Here is a 16,451-nt window from a genome sequence, read left to right on the forward strand (position 1 = left end):
CGGAGCGGCCGCGGTGAGTAGCGGCCCCGGCGGCCTCGCGGCCAGCGCGCGCGCGGAGCCCCCGGTCCGGACCCCGGGCCGCCCCCGTCCCTCCGCAGGGGCCCGGGCGTCGCCCCCAGACCGCTGCATAAGGGCCCCGGCCCCGTGTCACCCGCTCTCCCCCTCCGCAGGGGCCCGGGCGCCGCCTCCACATCACCCCCCTGCAGCCCTGGGCCCTGTGTCGCCCCCTCTCCCCCTGCGCAGGGTCCCAGGCCCTGTGCCGGCCCCCATCCCCTCCATAGGGACACAGACCCCATTTCGGCCCCGTTCCCCCTAGAGGGCCAGGCCCTACGTCGCTCCTGTCCCCTCTGTGTCACCCTCCTTCCCCTCCATAGGGCCCCAGGCCCCTCTGTGTCACCCCCCCGTCCCCTCCATGGTGGCCCGGGCCCTGTGTCGCCCCCCGTCCCCTCCATGGTGCCCCGGGCCCTGTGTCGCCCCCGTCCCCTCCATGGTGCCCCGGGCCCTGTGTCGCCCCCGTCCTTCCCAGCCCCTGGGCGGTGGTGGTCACCCCCTTTCCGACAGTCTTCGCAGTTACCACGTGCGTGAGGCAGGTGACTGGGGCTGCCACAGCCTTTCCCCCCCTCCACGGCTCTCCTGCCGTCTCCAAAACCCCCTCCCGAAACTGCACCCTGAGCAGGAACCGTCCTCGCAGCTCGGCGCGCGACCCGCGGGCGGTGGATCGCAGCACGCGGCGGTGCCCGCGGGAAGCGAGGCTCTCTGTCCTGGGCCATCGGGTTTTCCAGGAACGCGCCTCGTAACTTGGAGGTCAGCCGTCCGCTAACCGGAGGTGTGTGTACGTGTGTGTGTGTGTGGGGGGGGGGTTATTGTGCAGGTGGAATTTTTTTTATTTACTGAGTTATGAATAATTGAGGGTAATWATAATGGTGAATATTGAGAGGGTAGGGGGCAGTGGCAACTGACTTTGTACCAAAGCACAAATGAAACATCTCCTCTTTGGGGCCTATCAGGAAAAGAGATATTAAATAGTGAAAAACTACAGGAGGGAGCCATGAACGTGTTTGGATARAGCCAGATAATCCTACTTAAGTTTACACTGGGCTTAAAAAATAAGGAGCAGAAAAAAATCTGTAGCAGTCAGGAATGAAATAAAATAAGAGCTTGAAATAACACTTTTTAGCAAAGAAACTTTTTTTAATGAAGAGGAGAGATAAATGCATAATGGGCAATATGTGTCTGTGTGATACACCTCATGAGATGAGAGCAGTGAGAGAAGAGATGGCAAATTGAAAGCACRTGCTGCTGAGTTTGCTGCTGCAACCGCTAGCATCTGGAGGTAGCTTTAATGCAGAATGATGAAATCTTTCTTTAAGTTACGCACCAAAGATGGCTGCTGTTTTGAGGAGATGGACCTAGCAGCAGGCACTATCCGTTTAACACAGACTATTGCTTTTGTTGCTAGGCTACAAACGGGACGTACGTTTATAAGCAAAAAAGTATCTTGTAGTGTTGCCACAATTTGCTTTAACTAGCATCCAGTTTGGTTTTATTAATGCAGTAGGAAAAAAAGCATATTGCAGACAAAGATGTTTTTGATTTAAAGAGATATTTACTGATGGAAGACGATTTGGGGAAGAAAAGCTTGGCAAGTGGCTTTGTTAACATTTGGTGCAAGTATGTTGCATCATACTTCCCCCAGTCATCAGCTGTGCTGCTTCTTTCAAATTGAGGTAGCAAACAGTGCAAATAGAGGGATACCATTGCTTAATGACCCTGATAAGTGTGATATGTGCTGTTTTGCCATCACCTGAAAATGCTTTATTCCCTTATAAAAAATCTATTAGTGCTTCTCATTTAAACTAATTGTACTGGCTTGGTTGATATTCCTGGAGAATGCATTGTGTACTTTTCTTTGGCAGAGCAATTGRAATATTGGTAATAGCTGTTTGTCTTCTCACTGTTGCCCTGCCAATGTGTTGTAGTTTTAAATTAGAACAGGCCACCTTTTACAAGCAGAGCTGGAGTGGTGGGTATTTCTTCCAGAAAGGAAAAATCTGTTCTTTTTCAGGCAGAGAAGCCCTCAAAAGAGCCAATGTTTTATTTAAGGAATAAAAAGGCCTAACAGGATTCTTAAATATTTCTYTGTCAAAGCACCACAGAAGATTCTTCAAAATAAATGCATTCTGCAAAAACAGACAAGTGGCCATGGTCACTTCAGTTTATAAACAGAAGAAGAGAGAGGTGTTCCTATCGCCTTTTTATAATAGCATTTTCCTCGACCTGCAGATTTTCAAGCCTACATCTCTTGCTTTCTAGAACAGGGCATTGACTATTGGACATCAGGCAGTTAGGGGACTGCTTTGAAGAATGGAGATCTGGGGGGCCTAAGTATGTCATGCCTTCTTTTCTCTCTCCTCTGTACATGACAYTTTTTCAACAGCACACAGCTCTAACTTTTGAACTCTTCTGTAACCTATTGGATTATGATAAGAGGTACTGCTCTTAGCTTCTATTCTTACTAGGTTTTAAAAGAAAAAAAGTGGCTTCACCCTTCTGTTCCAAAAATGGACCACTTAGCTGCTTCTCAAAGATTTGGGAATCATGTTCTGACCTAAGTGCCTTTATTTCACCTGGAGTTAGGTATCTAAATCTTGAAAAGGCTAGCATATAAGTGAAACTTTCCTTTTCAGCATTTATTTAAGCTAGTTTACTGACTCTTGTATCCAGGCTGTTTTGAATTGTAGATTTAAACTCCTTATGTGTCCTAGTCCTATGCTTTGTAACAGAAGGTTTCAGTTTCCATTTTGAAAATTGGGCACCAAAAAGTGKGGTGTTGCCAAGTTCGTTATCATATCTGCTTTCTTTTTTTTTTTTTTCGTTGGGGGGGGTGGGGCACCATCCATCTGTCCATCCATCCTCACAGCTCAATTTATGCCAACTTTCTCAAATTGCAGGCAGGAGAGGTATAAAGATGCTCTTTCACTAACGAAGCCTAATTCGGTAAGGGAAGATACAGGAGGCTATAAATTGGACTCCAGCCTTTATAAAAGCAAAAAATAACAGAAAATTCTGTGTAGAAAGTGAAGCAGCAGTTAACCTTATCTGGTACCCAATCTAAGGATGCTTGCCAAAGGATCCCTGCTCGAGAGAATTCTGGCTTCTGTGTTTGTTTAGAAAAGCCTGCTTCTGGGGTGATTCTCGGGTTAGTTTCTCTCACAGAGAGCTGACAATGTCATACTCCCTGGCAACTCTAAAGTAGTTCCTATCCTTTAGCCATTGTCAGAAATGCCCTCTGCTCCACAGAATACTGGCAGAAGCTCTCTCTGTCTCTGAGGAATGGACGTTTTGACACTGGGGATGCTTTCTGACTCACAACAGTGATTACAACTTTAAAAATGTGTATTTAGATCAGATACGGAATTTACAGCTATATCAGCAAGAAATCTCCCTGTTGCTCTACTCCCAATTTCCCTTTACATTCTGTAGAAATTAATAATAYATACCTGATGAAGTTTCTTACTTGTGGAATGAATTTTTTTTCAAGCCTTGGAATAAAACACAGAGTGCAAGTAACATATGAAAATATAAACGGTTCCAGTGAGGGCAGAAAAGCTGCTTTTCATCGTTCATACACTGCTGCATGAGGTGAGGTTGCCCAGAATTTCCCAAAAGAGTTGATCGTGCACCTATTTGGATTACTCAGTCATGCAGCAGTATCTAGGCCCCCAATCTGTAAGTCTTTTCAGTGCAGTATTAGTAGCAAGTATAGTTTAAAGCTTGTTCAAAACCTTATCTTTTGTTTGCAACYGCATTTCTTTTTGTTCATGTTAAAATAAATGATCAAGTATCTGTGTTGTTCAAAATCTAATATGTTGTTATCTGAAATACGGCATTGCTGAAKTTTTGGCCGCTGCTTCAATCTGAAAAGTGATTATATGGCATTCAGTTTCGTGTTTTAAAATGTGAACTTTGAAGAACAGCTGAGTTGAATTTCTGATGACTCCTGAATCTGGATTTTGTGGAATTGTTAAGTGCTGTTGTTAACCTTTAAACAAAGTTTAAAGTCTTCTAGTATTGCTGATTCTGTGGCAAAGCTAAATGTAGCCTTTGTACAAAAATCCTTGATTAGACTTTGTGCTGTTTCTTTTGTATTTATTTTTAAAGGAGGCCACTCACTGATTTGTAAGCTTCCCTCCCTAGTCAATGGTAGTGTTAAACATCAGAATATGAACTTGCAGATGATTCCATCTGATCAGAGAGAGGACAGCAAACTTGAATGTGTTCAATATTGGGATTATAAGCACAGTTAAAAATATCTTTCTGATTGAAAGTGCAGACTGCAAAAGATATAAAAGAGTTCTTGATTAAAAATATTGTTGTAGAAGGTTATTAAAAATATGGAGCTGAGAGTGTATCTTTGGATAAAATAAGACCTTATTTTTAGTCCATGATATTTCAGATGGACTCCTTATTCTAAAGAGTCTGTAATCAAAATACGGGTTCCCAGGCATGTGCTGCAATATTAGAGGTGAAGCACAACACAAAACACAAGCCAGTACTACGCTTTTTAGTTTGCTTTAACCTTCTAGACTGGCATTACTAGTGCTAGGCGAGGACGGGGGAGAGACATGAGGCGGCGCCAGCACATGCTCCCGGGCGCGGGAGCGCGTTCTCCCGCATTGACGAACCGTGGGAGCGCAGCGTGGAGCAGCTCTGGCCCACAACAGCTCACGTTCCCCACGTGGTTCTGGAGCACCATCGAGGATTTACTGCTGTCCACCGTGGGCAGTTTGGGCACAGCCACACAGTTCCGTGGGCTGAGAGAGTTTAATGATACAGATGTGCCAGAACACAGCCTGTTCTTAATTACTTGTTTAATCTACCAGTGTAGAYTATTACTTCTTTAGTCTATTTAGACTATTACTTCAGGATTTGGAAGCATAGGGGGTTCATTATAAACTTTACTCATTAATCTGAGTGTTTAGTAATTTTTRTTGTTTGAAATGGTGAAGATTTGCATTTTTTTTCCCTTGCTTACAGTGTATTTTCCATGGTAGATGTAACTTTGTAGCTGTGTTCTCATGTATTCTTTGTTTTTTTATCCTTCTCAGCAGTGGTGATCCACTTAGGTTGTGAATGTGACTTCAGTGACCTCTGCATATGAATTGTTTTAGTAACTGATAAGTTTGTATAACTAGTGTTTTTTTTCTCAAATCGTCTGTTAATGGAGCTATTTGAAGAAGAAATTTATTTCAATATATGACTGGATAGTTTTGTTGCTTACTTTCTCACCTTAAAATTTATGGTGCAGTTGATTCAAGGTTTTGCCCTATTACAGGGGTAGTCTCCCCTCTGTTGATACTTATCGATTCACAGTAACTGTGAAAACAATAAATTCAGATACTAAAATGTAGGCAGTTTGTGTTTGATAGTTGACATTTGCCTTTGTCATCTGGCTGGAACTATAACACAGCAAATATATTTACCTTTGTTCTATAAGATCTGTGTATTTGCCTTCCAATCCCTTTGCAAACTTTCTATTTAGCTCAGGGTTCAGGTTAATTTATTGTAATTTGATTTAACCTGAATGACTTCCCCCCCTCTTCTCTTCCAATTCTATTATGGATGCTTAGGTAATGAGGACTCAGATCTTGGACACATGTAATGTAAATTGAAAATTGTGTCACTGAAAATAATGGAGTTACACTCTTGACAAAGTCATTTATTTAAAATAATAATTAGGTCTTAAATAGTTTTGTTATAATGCTTTTTCTTTGTGTTTGACTGTATTATTCAARCAGCAGCATTCTTTTAAATTTGTATCTAAATACTAAAATGACAGCTAGGTAAAATACTGTTGTACTAACTTAAATTGGGAGTATTTTACAAATGTATTGCAGTTCCACAGTCTTACCAGAAAAAAACTCTGCCTTGCAGTTCATAGTGATGACTTAATAGCTGTTTGATAATACATCAATGAAACCGTATTTGCGCAGTCACCATTTCTGCTTTCTAGTTATAAAAAGTGTCTAAGAAGGTCCTTGGCTTGTGCTTTTGCTTTATGAGATAAATTGTGAGGAATATATTACAGTCCTTTTTAGTTCTAGAGATGGTGCTTTCATTTTTAAATAAAACATTTTGCTGGGAAATTGTAAACTTTCAAGACAGAAATTCACTAGCTCTTTTAGATAGGCACCATTGTAGCAGATTTATAATTCGGAGTCCTGAGACTAGTAATCTTAGCAACCTTTCTGTTTCACTGCAAGTTTTATGTGTCACCAAATTATGTTATTTCAGTGTCTGGACTTTTTGTACTTCTTTATATGGCATCTGTTCCTTCTCTGTGTGCATCGGTGGCCTGTCCCTGCCCACAATCTTTGATATTTTTTATTTTAAATTAATTTACAAAAACATTGCTCCTRCTTACATCGTCAAGGTGCAAGTCAAATACAGCATATCAATAAAATAATTTAGAAGAAAAGAATTTTTATTTTGTTTACCTAAATAGATGTCACCTAAAGTTTTGATCCTTTTTTTTTGTGCAAAGCCTAATCATTTCTGGGTGGCCACCTGTCTTCCTGTTCCATGCAGAGTTGGAGCAGCTATAATATGCTTTACCTTTGTAAAGATTAAAGTCATTGCTTTCTCTTGTCATTGACATCTTCTTAAACAAACACAGATTTCTAATCATACATGTTGGTCMGTGATGCCAAGCATGGTCTTTTGTTGTAGCTCACGACAAAGATCCTCCTTTAACATATGTTTTCTATGTTCCTGCTGGGTTGCTTTTTGTTGCTGCAGAACTACAGAGTCTTGGGGTAGGTTTGCAAAAGGAAAGGGAAATTGAAGCATGTAATGACATTCTTGTACTAGCTTAGTCTGGCTTGCGTGGGTAACGGCAGTGAGAAGCAGATGGGAACATGAGCTTCGCTTTGCGCTGGCAACAGAAGTATGTATGTGTTGTCTTTGGAACGTTTTTACTCCATTAGTATGTGTTAAGGCCACCTTGTCCTCTCTTAACTGCTACTGAGTAGATCGTGTTAGCTCTTTCTACAGTCATACATTTGATTTACTATGTAGATATGCAGAGAATGKGTTTTTTTCCAATTTACAGCAAGTTATATCTCTCTTGTGCCCGTTTTCCTCATCTGTAATGTAGACTTTCAAGCTCTGACTCTAACATGCTGCAACATTTAAAATTATCTATGCTATGTAATTGTCTTGAAGCCTAATCCTATACCTGCAGGGAACATGTTCTATGTTTCTCGTTCATCCTGCTCYCTGCAGGTATAGGATTAGGCTTTGAGTTTTCCCACTTGCCTGGCTTCTCCTATATCTGCAAATCTTTAGTGAAATGGTGACCCAAGCCAGCCACGGGTTAGCCTATTGGAGAAGTGTGGCAGGACCAGTCTTGATTCCTGCTAACGGCACAGGGAAGGCAGCAGCTCCGAGCATGAGGAATGAGCTGCTAATCCGTTCAGTTAGCCAGCTCGGGCTCTCCATGCAGCTGTGTGAAATTCCATTTTCTTTCTTAGGGTATATCCCTACAGTAAGATGAAGGCATGTTCCTAGCAAGTRTAGACGTGCTCAAGTCAGTTTAACTGGTGCAGCTAAGGATGATTATTAAATTGTGAAGAAGTGAATTCAGTGCTGGCTAGCAGTTAAAGTCAGAAATAGTGTGTGAGCTCTTAGGTTGCTAGTCCGTATTGGTTTYCTCTGTGCCACTTCATACATTTTTGCAATTGTTAATGGCTAACTAGACACCCTGGGGGTGAGAGTACACATACAGCACGTACTTTTGCTGTGCTGAGACATGCTCCCAGGCTAGTGTCTGTCTCTGGGCTGACCTAAGAGCTTGCTACTGCTAAGAGAGAGAGCGGTTTCCTCCGCTGCCTCTGCTCCTAGGTATGTAYTTCCACTCCTCCCCTCTCCCTGGCTTTGGTGCTCCCAGACCCTGTGCTGAGCCAATTCAGTATACTGATGCAGGAGATCGGGCTGGCCTCTCTTGTCTTCCTACTGCATTAGTTTGCTGCTTGACTGTTAAGTTTTACTAGCACACAACATAGTGCAAGGGGCATCAGATCTGGCACAAAGTCAGGAGACCGAGTAAGGAGCGGGATGAAGATAAGATTTGGAAGTGGTACCTCCTCTGTTTTCTGTAGTTTCATTTTCAGTGGGTTATGCGAAATTGCATGGCCTAAGGGAAGCGAGAGCGAACTGAGCAATGAACCTCTGCAGCGAAGGCAGATCCTTACCGTTTAGGTTCCTTATTACTAAAAGACTTGCTTTTATTGACACAAGTGTCRTACATAATAAAAACTGTTCACAGACAACCTAGTAGCATATATGAAGCAATTTTTCAGAACTTGCTAATTGAAGTGAAAAGAAAGAAAAGRGCTTCTATTTATGGGCTGCTTGCTTAAATGTTAATTGGACAGCTCTAAACAGATCAGCGTAAACTATTCTAAGTGGTTTTTAATCTTTTCTAAAGAAACTGGTAGTTTAATTACAAAAATATTGAAACTCCTTAGGCTTTTCCACAAATGATTTACCAAAAGAGAAGCGTTCACAGAATGACTTAACCAGCCCAAATGTGCAGATTTCCCCTCTGTGGAAAAGAAGTTTTGAAGAAATGAGTTCAACCTGCATTAGTAGGGTACTGCTTTGCAAAACCAGCTGTTACCATGTGAGACCAGAAGATGGTCTAGTCCTTCAGAATATATCACTGTTTGCTGGAGAGCTTTTATAATTGTGTAGTAATAAAAAGGGAAGAGAAAGCTAAGCAGCATCACCTGTTCAGATGCTCTGCGTGAGAACTCTGCCTTCCAAATCTGTCCTCAGAGTTTTCTTCCATTTCTGTGATCTGTGTTCGTACTGCAACTTGCGCGGTGAGAAATGTAACACAGAAATGATCTTMCTAATATACAGGTATAAAGTGGTGTGTCCACACAGTGGTGTTTTGAACTGTCTCTTAGCCAGAGAAGTATATACAGCRAGTAGGAAGCTGGGTAAAAGGGTGAGAATATTCAATTAGAAGTGAGCAGTTAAACTCTTAATACAGTTTATAGAGAATAAGCAAAACCAATCCTACCAGTGATCTCCCTGCAGCCTTCGCTGTCGATTCCTGACAGCTGTCTTACCCAGAACCTAGCAATCTGTAGAAATACAACTTATTTGTATAGTACTGATCTCTGCACTGTGAAAGCAAACAGCTCTGCTTTGCTGATGCAGCTTTGAGTTTCTTCTGAAGTCAGGAAAATTTGGAGACCAGGAAACAGAAATATGTGTGTAGTTGCATTTTTTTTTTTTAACGAAATTGATTTAGCTTATATATAATAGATTATTTGTTCATGGAAATTTTTGGAACTGTTGGAAAACAGAGGTCTTCCTTATTTGATGCTTTTGTTTTTTGTTTCTTCATTATTGTGTTGTAGATAATACACATTAAATATAAAAATAATACGTAAGAATCATAGATGTTTTRTTTTCTTTTTTAATTTCATGAAAGCAACTCCCTGTATTTTTTAATAGAAACTGATTCTTTAACTCAAAGAAACATTGCATAATTACTAGTAAATGTATGAAAGAGAAAACATCTTTTGAGTTAGCAGTACTGAATTAGGATTTTTAATAAATTTATAACATAGTGATTTAATAATACTAGCTCAGATACGACCTTTTCATCATTCTGCTGTTAATCGTGCTGTGATTATAACCGTGCTGAAGAATAACCATTATAATTTACTTAATTTATCCTCAGATTCTCAGAGTTTGACATACTAGTAATAGGTTAGTTTGCTTTCTTAGTTATCATGTRTGGGACTTTACCTTGAGTATCCTGCAGTGCTGAGTAGAATGTACTTGCCAGTTCCTCTTTAAACATTGCTTATCTTGATTTATAACGCAGTTATTCTGCATTCTGGCTACGTTATCTTTATACCTTTACAATCATATCTGGTGTTGGGTAAAATTGTGCTTATGCATACAGAGTTTTTATTGATTTCATTGGGGGGATGAACGTGTGTAATATTGGGAAGAAATTGAGCAATCTGAATCTCATTGGCAGTTCTTCTGGCATTTAATATATCAGAAAACCAACTACTTTCCCTAATATATGAGTGTTGTACCATAAAATAGTATATGGCCACTGGGTTTTCATTGTAATTAAATCATAATAATAACAACTATAAAAGTCCTAAATAAGACTCAGGCTTATGCTATTACATAGACATAAAAATGTTAAGTCTGGGTTTAAAAAAAAAAAAAAAAGCTGCTGATTTGGGGGTGGTTATAATAGAAAGGGAGACTGAGGACTTGACTTCTATAGAAACTCATTTCTCCAGACTTCTAAGCTTTTCCAGTTGAGGCAGAAGAGAGAGATAATAGTTACCTTTGACAGATAGGCATTAGTTTATCCAGATTTCCTGAATGATCTCTCCTTTTCTCTCGTGATGTTCACAGTTTTTTATGATGAAGAGGCATCAATTGCTTAGTTGTATTCTTTTTGTAATTTTTTTCAGTTCTGTAACTTCTAATATTCATCAAATTGAGCCAAATTGCTCAGACAGCTTCAGAATGTACTTCATGCTTATTAGTAGGTAAATACTGCCCACCCAAGAATCTGAGTTAAAAACGAAAATACTTGTTAGTGACACCTTACACCACATACATTACTTGTCGTCAAAATGATGATTTTTTTCTCATTGAAACAGAAAAAAATGCTGTGTTCACTTTATCTGTGCTTTTATAAATCCAGTTTACTCCAACAWTTTGAATTACAAGTGTTACTTAGATGACGACGCACTTTTTTTCTTAACTGACTACTGAATATGCTGCAGAAATTTGTTTTAACAAAGTTAAAGTTCATACAGCTTGTATTAGGCAGAGGACTGTCTTTCCTTGATTAGATGCCAAAATAGTCTTAGCTATGCTGAAGTAATTTTTAAGTTTCTGAGCTTTAAGCCCCATAAATGCACAACTRTATGAGCTCAGCCCCCTTCATTGTAGTTCTTTTAGTATCTTCAAAGAGTCGTTAGGAAAATTTGTCATATGTTCCTAAGGTTGCAAATTGTTGCATTATGTAATCTTCCTTTTGCTAAAACATGGATTTAGAGAAACATTTCTTTTTGAGGGGATTGTGCTCCTAATTTTTGTTTTGTTTTGCAATGCCAAAGATTTTAATTGGATTTKGTTAAATATTTCTTCTGCCACTGCACTTTATAACACCTCTTTAAGCATTTTTTTGAAGTACTTAATTTCTCCTGCCCTTTAAGACAACATGTTTAGCAAACACTAATTTGTTATTCAAATAAACGAAACTTTTCTTTATCATATTTTAGTACAGCTACTTATTAACAAGATCCTATACTTTCTTTGTATCTACCTCATTCTCAGATACTTGTATTATTAAAAATGTGTAATATATGAATTTTTGGAGAAACAAGCATAGAAATAAATATTTTGTAGATATCTGAGTTAAGTTCTCGCTTGTTACTTATATGAGTAGTAACCTCATTAAAACAATGTCTGACATCATCTGCTTTCTGGATATACACTTGCTCATTTAAAGCTCACTTCTGCAAGGTGTTTAGAGTTTGTGTATCTGGCTTTTTATTGTAAGTATAACCAATTTTCATCTTGCAGGTGTAGARTCTAAAAGATTACAGGTATGTTATGAAATGTGTGGAATTCCAGAATGCAAATTTTCATGTTTTCTTTACAGTTTTTGAAGATGACAGCAGATATACCATTAAATATTAATATTAAGGAGCCCCGATGGGATCAAAGCACTTTCATTGGACGAGCCAGTCACTTCTTTACCGTAACAGACCCCCGGAATATTTTGTTATCTGATGCCCAGCTAGAAAATGCAAGAAAAATTGTTCATGATTACAGGTATGGCAGTTGATCGTTGTTACTGCTGGCCCAAAAAAGTCCATGTTGGTGATAAGTAGCTGGTTATATATTTGAAAGGAAATATTTAAGACACTGTATTCGTTGCACCACTGTTTTTTCTTATTACATTCTTGGAAACACTAGCATTATATGAATGGAGAAATTATGCCATCTGAGAACATCTACTATTATAATAATAATTCTATTCTACTATAATGATACTTTTAAGTATTCTGAAATTTGTAAGTGTCTGATTTTGAAAATAATATGACAGCAGAGTTGCTGACATGTTATTCTGTTTGCGTCAAGTAGTTTCTTAAATACTTGCAAGGTAAATTTTCAAAGTTTAATGTTAATGTCTTTGCAAAGCTTCTAGCTCTGCAGTTCTCATACAGTTTTGAATAAACAGAAATCTGGTGTTGGATGTATCAACTCAGCCAACATAATCACTGTTAGAAGTTCTAATTATTTTTATTTCAACAGTACATTTAAAAGCTAAGGATCTACAAGCTAACCAGAAGGCTAGCTTAATTTAGCATGAACATCCCCAAATCCTCTGTCACCATGCTTTTCATTGGAAKTTACATCATTTTATAACAGTTGTGGTTTTGCTGTTGTCTTGTTTTGTTTTTYAACTTGTCCCAAGACAAGGTATTGTGGCACCTGGCTTGACAGAAGATCAGTTGTGGAGAGCAAAATATATCTACGATTCAGCCTTTCATCCAGACACTGGTGAAAAGATGATCTTGATTGGCCGAATGTCAGCTCAGGTACCAATGAATATGACCATCACAGGCTGTATGATGACTTTTTATAGGTAGGTAATGGTAATATTACACCATTGTAATAATATTTTCACCATTTGCTTACAAATTAGATGAGTGAAAACCAATGTTGCTGTCAACAGAACATTTTAGATCGATTATAAAAATCTGAAAATAATGTTACCTACGTTTCTGTTTTCCTTCTGCATTTCCTCACATTCATGCTGATTAGTAGCTTCCTCTGGAAGTAATTGTGAGACAAACCCTCTGCGAAGAAGAAACTAAGAAAGCCAAGTGGTCCCAAATCCCATCCTTTTAGGAGAACTGCATGGAGGACAGAGAGGAGGTGATACCTGGTAATTCTGACCTTGGAGGTCTGGCAYGTAGGATGTTGTCTCCCAAGTAAATATTAAATATGCTTCAGTCTATTAGCCATTGGGTTCCTCCAGCACGTGTCAGACTTATTTTCCTCAAAAGTCTTTGATTCACTGGTGAAGTCCCTAGGAGAATCCAATGTCTTCTGTTAAGAGGCTTTATGTTAGAAATATTTTTGTGAAAAAAATGCTTTCTTAGAAAGAACTAAGGGAAGGTTCAGAAGAAATACCAATATAATTTTTGATGATAGAATTTTTAAAATGTCTTGATTCACACTCGAGAAAGGCATAGCAATTTTGAAAGCCATTTGTATATGCATATGTTTGTGTGTGTTTAAAAAAAGCACTGGCATTGTCAAGAATACAAATAAAGCCATCAATGCAAGTGCCCACAAACACTGCTATCTGCTAACAGGTTATTCTTATTTTTATGTATGTTTTGTTGTTATTGATAATAGATATAGAAGGTGTATGCATTTTCTTTGSATTATTGGTAAAATCACTTAAAACTGGATTACTTGTTAGTCTGGAAGACACTGTTTTCTTTGGATCAAGCCCTCAGCAGTGCAAACAGAATTGTGCAGAAGTCCTTCGATGGTGCAGTGTTGTCTTCACCTTACTGCATGTCAGTGTGTCTTGGTTATTGCTGGTTACTGAAAAAAGCAAGTTCCTCATTATGCCTAGAAGGACTCTTAACGTGCAGTAAGGTAGTGCGAGTCGTATCTGAACTTTATCGTAGGGGCCTAACGTCCTCTACATTGCAGTAGCGCAGGAAACAGGGAAAGGTGAGTTAGGTGAGTTGGTCATGCACGAGAAGAAAGGAAGAAGAACAGCAGTGATAGTGGAAATCCTGCTAGCTCATCACTGTTGCTTTCACATCTCATTCAGATATTGGAAACTAGAAGGAATAAGAAGACACTTTCAAATCTTCTGTATCTTTACTTTTTTTGAAATTTCAAGAGATAACATATCTTCCCATTTCTGATTCAAAGTTGTTATTTTGGTGGCCTGGTTCCCATGATTGAAATTCTATTGGAGCAGAAACTTCAGTGTTTTATCCTACTATGTGTAGAGTTTGTGGTCCTAGTCCTCAAAGAAACATCTAACCCCTAGTGTAGTCTCCCAGCCTCCAACTGTTTGTGGATCAGGAATTTTCTGATCCAGAGGTACTATGTTTGTATTTAATGGCCATTAATGTATTTCTTCCTCGTAAATTTATCCCATTACTTGGATATGCTACTAATTTGAGAACACAAGCATTCCTCCCTCTAAAAGACTGCTCCCTACGCTGTTAAAAATTGATTCATGTTTTTGTTACTTACGAATGTAACCATTCCTAAAATGTTTATGTCAACAGTTTAACAGGGACCAAAGTAGCTTGTCAAATGGAGACTCTGAGAATTGTACAGAATATGCTTTTTTTCACCACTCCCCACCCATGCTCACCAGCTCATACCTGTGTGTCCTAAGGCATCTTTGTACTGGCAGTGACATAATTTGTGAGGACACCTTAGAGCTTTTATTTCTTGATGACTTGTCATTTTGATCCATCATTAATACTGTACAGAACCAGAGTCGTTTTTATACACGCAGAAATTTTTCTTGAAGTCATTTTTCATTTTGGACTAAGTATCTTTCTTTGATTCTACAATGTGACTGAATATTTTAATGTCACAGAGATTTATTAAAACAGTGGTGTTAGCCTTTTGAAGACTGTTTGAGAAAGTAAACCCAGTCTCTTAAAATCCAGCTATCAGTTCCTTGTGGAACTTCCAAAGAAAGCTACCAGATTATAAATAACCCTTCAAAATTATCCTAGCTATTAGAGAGTTTCATTTTYTTCCTGTGTGTTTTGTAGAGAGAGAAGTTTGAAATAATGCTTTAGTTGTTACAACAAACCTTTGTCCCAAGTGAACCTTGCTACTTATTTATGATACTTTTAAAATCTCTTTTTAAGAATAGCTTGTACTTTCATTAGTAAGACAGTATCTCATTGACTGACTTGTTTTGATCAATTGAACAAGAATCTCTGCCTGATTATTTACACTGATTTTTTTTTTCTTGATTTGCTGTCTCTTTTCTCTTCTGCTGATTCAACTGTTTTTAAAAATAATTGTTTCTCATTTTAAGAACGACACCAGCGGTGGTTTTCTGGCAGTGGATTAACCAGTCCTTCAACGCTATAGTAAATTACACGAACAGGAGTGGTGATGCCCCAATTACTGTCAGGTCAGACATAAACCAGATAGTTCTGATGGGTTTATAACTAGCTCTCCAATGTATTTGAACAGGGTTGGGCTTTAAAGTTTGAGGTGGTAGACAGATAAGTGTGGTAATCTATGTTTAATACCAACTTGATATGTTTAAAATAGAAGACTTGAGAATGATGAAGGTGAAATCTCCATTTCCCCCTTTATAGGTGAGCTTAAGTACCATGATCATAAGCATTTCACAACGTGGGATTTAAATTGATATTTTGTGTGGACCTTCAGGTGTCGTGTGCCACCTTTTCCTGTCTGTGTCCTGCAGTACAGCACACAGTACACTGTCTGCTTATTTGCAAACTTCAACGAATTGGTCTGCACACTACTTGTCACTATTTGAAGGTGAAGAAGGAGATAAAATAGATACAGAAAGCTAAAAATCATTAATAGGAGACTGGAGTTGCAGTGCTTAGCTGCTTATTTTTAAGGCTAGTTTGTTTGTTGACATACTGGTAAAAGCAGTGGGTTAGCAGATACACAGACACCTGCTAGTTGAGAAGTATGTAAAGTATGCTCTAGGGCAGACTGGGTTTACAGCAGTAGCTAGTCTGCTTGCACAGGTTTTAACACAGTTGACTTTAATTATCATTGTGGATATGGCCTTAGAAATTTTAATTGGTTGCATAAGTTTAAGCAATTAGCAAATTAAATATAGAATTAAGTCCTTCAAGGTGTTGACTCAAACAGTTAAAAAATGCTGAATAGGTAGCAATGAGGAGTAGAACTTAACTGAATGTTAAAATGTTTTTTGCATATTACTTTTACTGGTAGTGAGAGAAGAGCACATAACTTAGTATCCCATAGGTACAGCCTCCATAGATCCACAGAAGGGTTTATTCTTTAAATTTGGGGATTTTTTTAATACATATATAAAATATGATTATTTTTAAAAGTGACATAAATGTAACTGTTGTGTACATACTAACATTTTTTTACTTTTGTTTTAGCCAGCTGGGAACAGCCTATGTTTCTGCTACCACAGGTGCTGTTGCCACAGCTTTAGGACTTAATGCACTAACAAAGGTATTGCTGATATTTTTTCCTGTTCTTAATTAGACTTTGCTGTTCTATAAAATGCTAATTGCTCATTTCTCCTCCAGTGTATCTGTGCCACATTGTGCACAGCTTCCAGTACAGAGCTGTAATTGCCTTTGGCA

General features: G+C 38.8%; 1 protein-coding gene across 4 annotated transcripts in view; it reads left to right on the forward strand.

Moving 5' to 3' along the window:
• The window catches only part of SFXN1 (sideroflexin 1), a 46,574-nt gene that overhangs the window by 18,609 nt on the left and 11,514 nt on the right, over positions 1-16,451 (forward strand). For 3 of the 4 annotated variants that reach the window (XR_014894953.1, XR_014894954.1, XM_085298100.1), the window contains exons 1-5: positions 575-826; positions 11,720-11,892; positions 12,539-12,709; positions 15,161-15,259; positions 16,242-16,317. Coding sequence is in view for 2 of the 4 variants with exons in the window: in XM_085298100.1 (XP_085154226.1) it covers positions 11,729-11,892; positions 12,539-12,709; positions 15,161-15,259; positions 16,242-16,317 (510 nt within the window). In the remaining 2 variants the exon portion in view is untranslated. Of the gene's footprint in view, positions 1-574; positions 827-11,719; positions 11,893-12,538; positions 12,710-15,160; positions 15,260-16,241; positions 16,318-16,451 lie in introns of those variants that run through there. The other variant, XM_085298101.1, reaches the window with a different exon arrangement.

This window comes from Rhea americana, unplaced genomic scaffold, assembly GCF_003343005.1.
Source record: "Rhea americana isolate MKP2758 unplaced genomic scaffold, rheAme1 scaffold_135, whole genome shotgun sequence".
In the NCBI taxonomy this organism is placed as follows: domain Eukaryota; kingdom Metazoa; phylum Chordata; class Aves; order Rheiformes; family Rheidae; genus Rhea; species Rhea americana.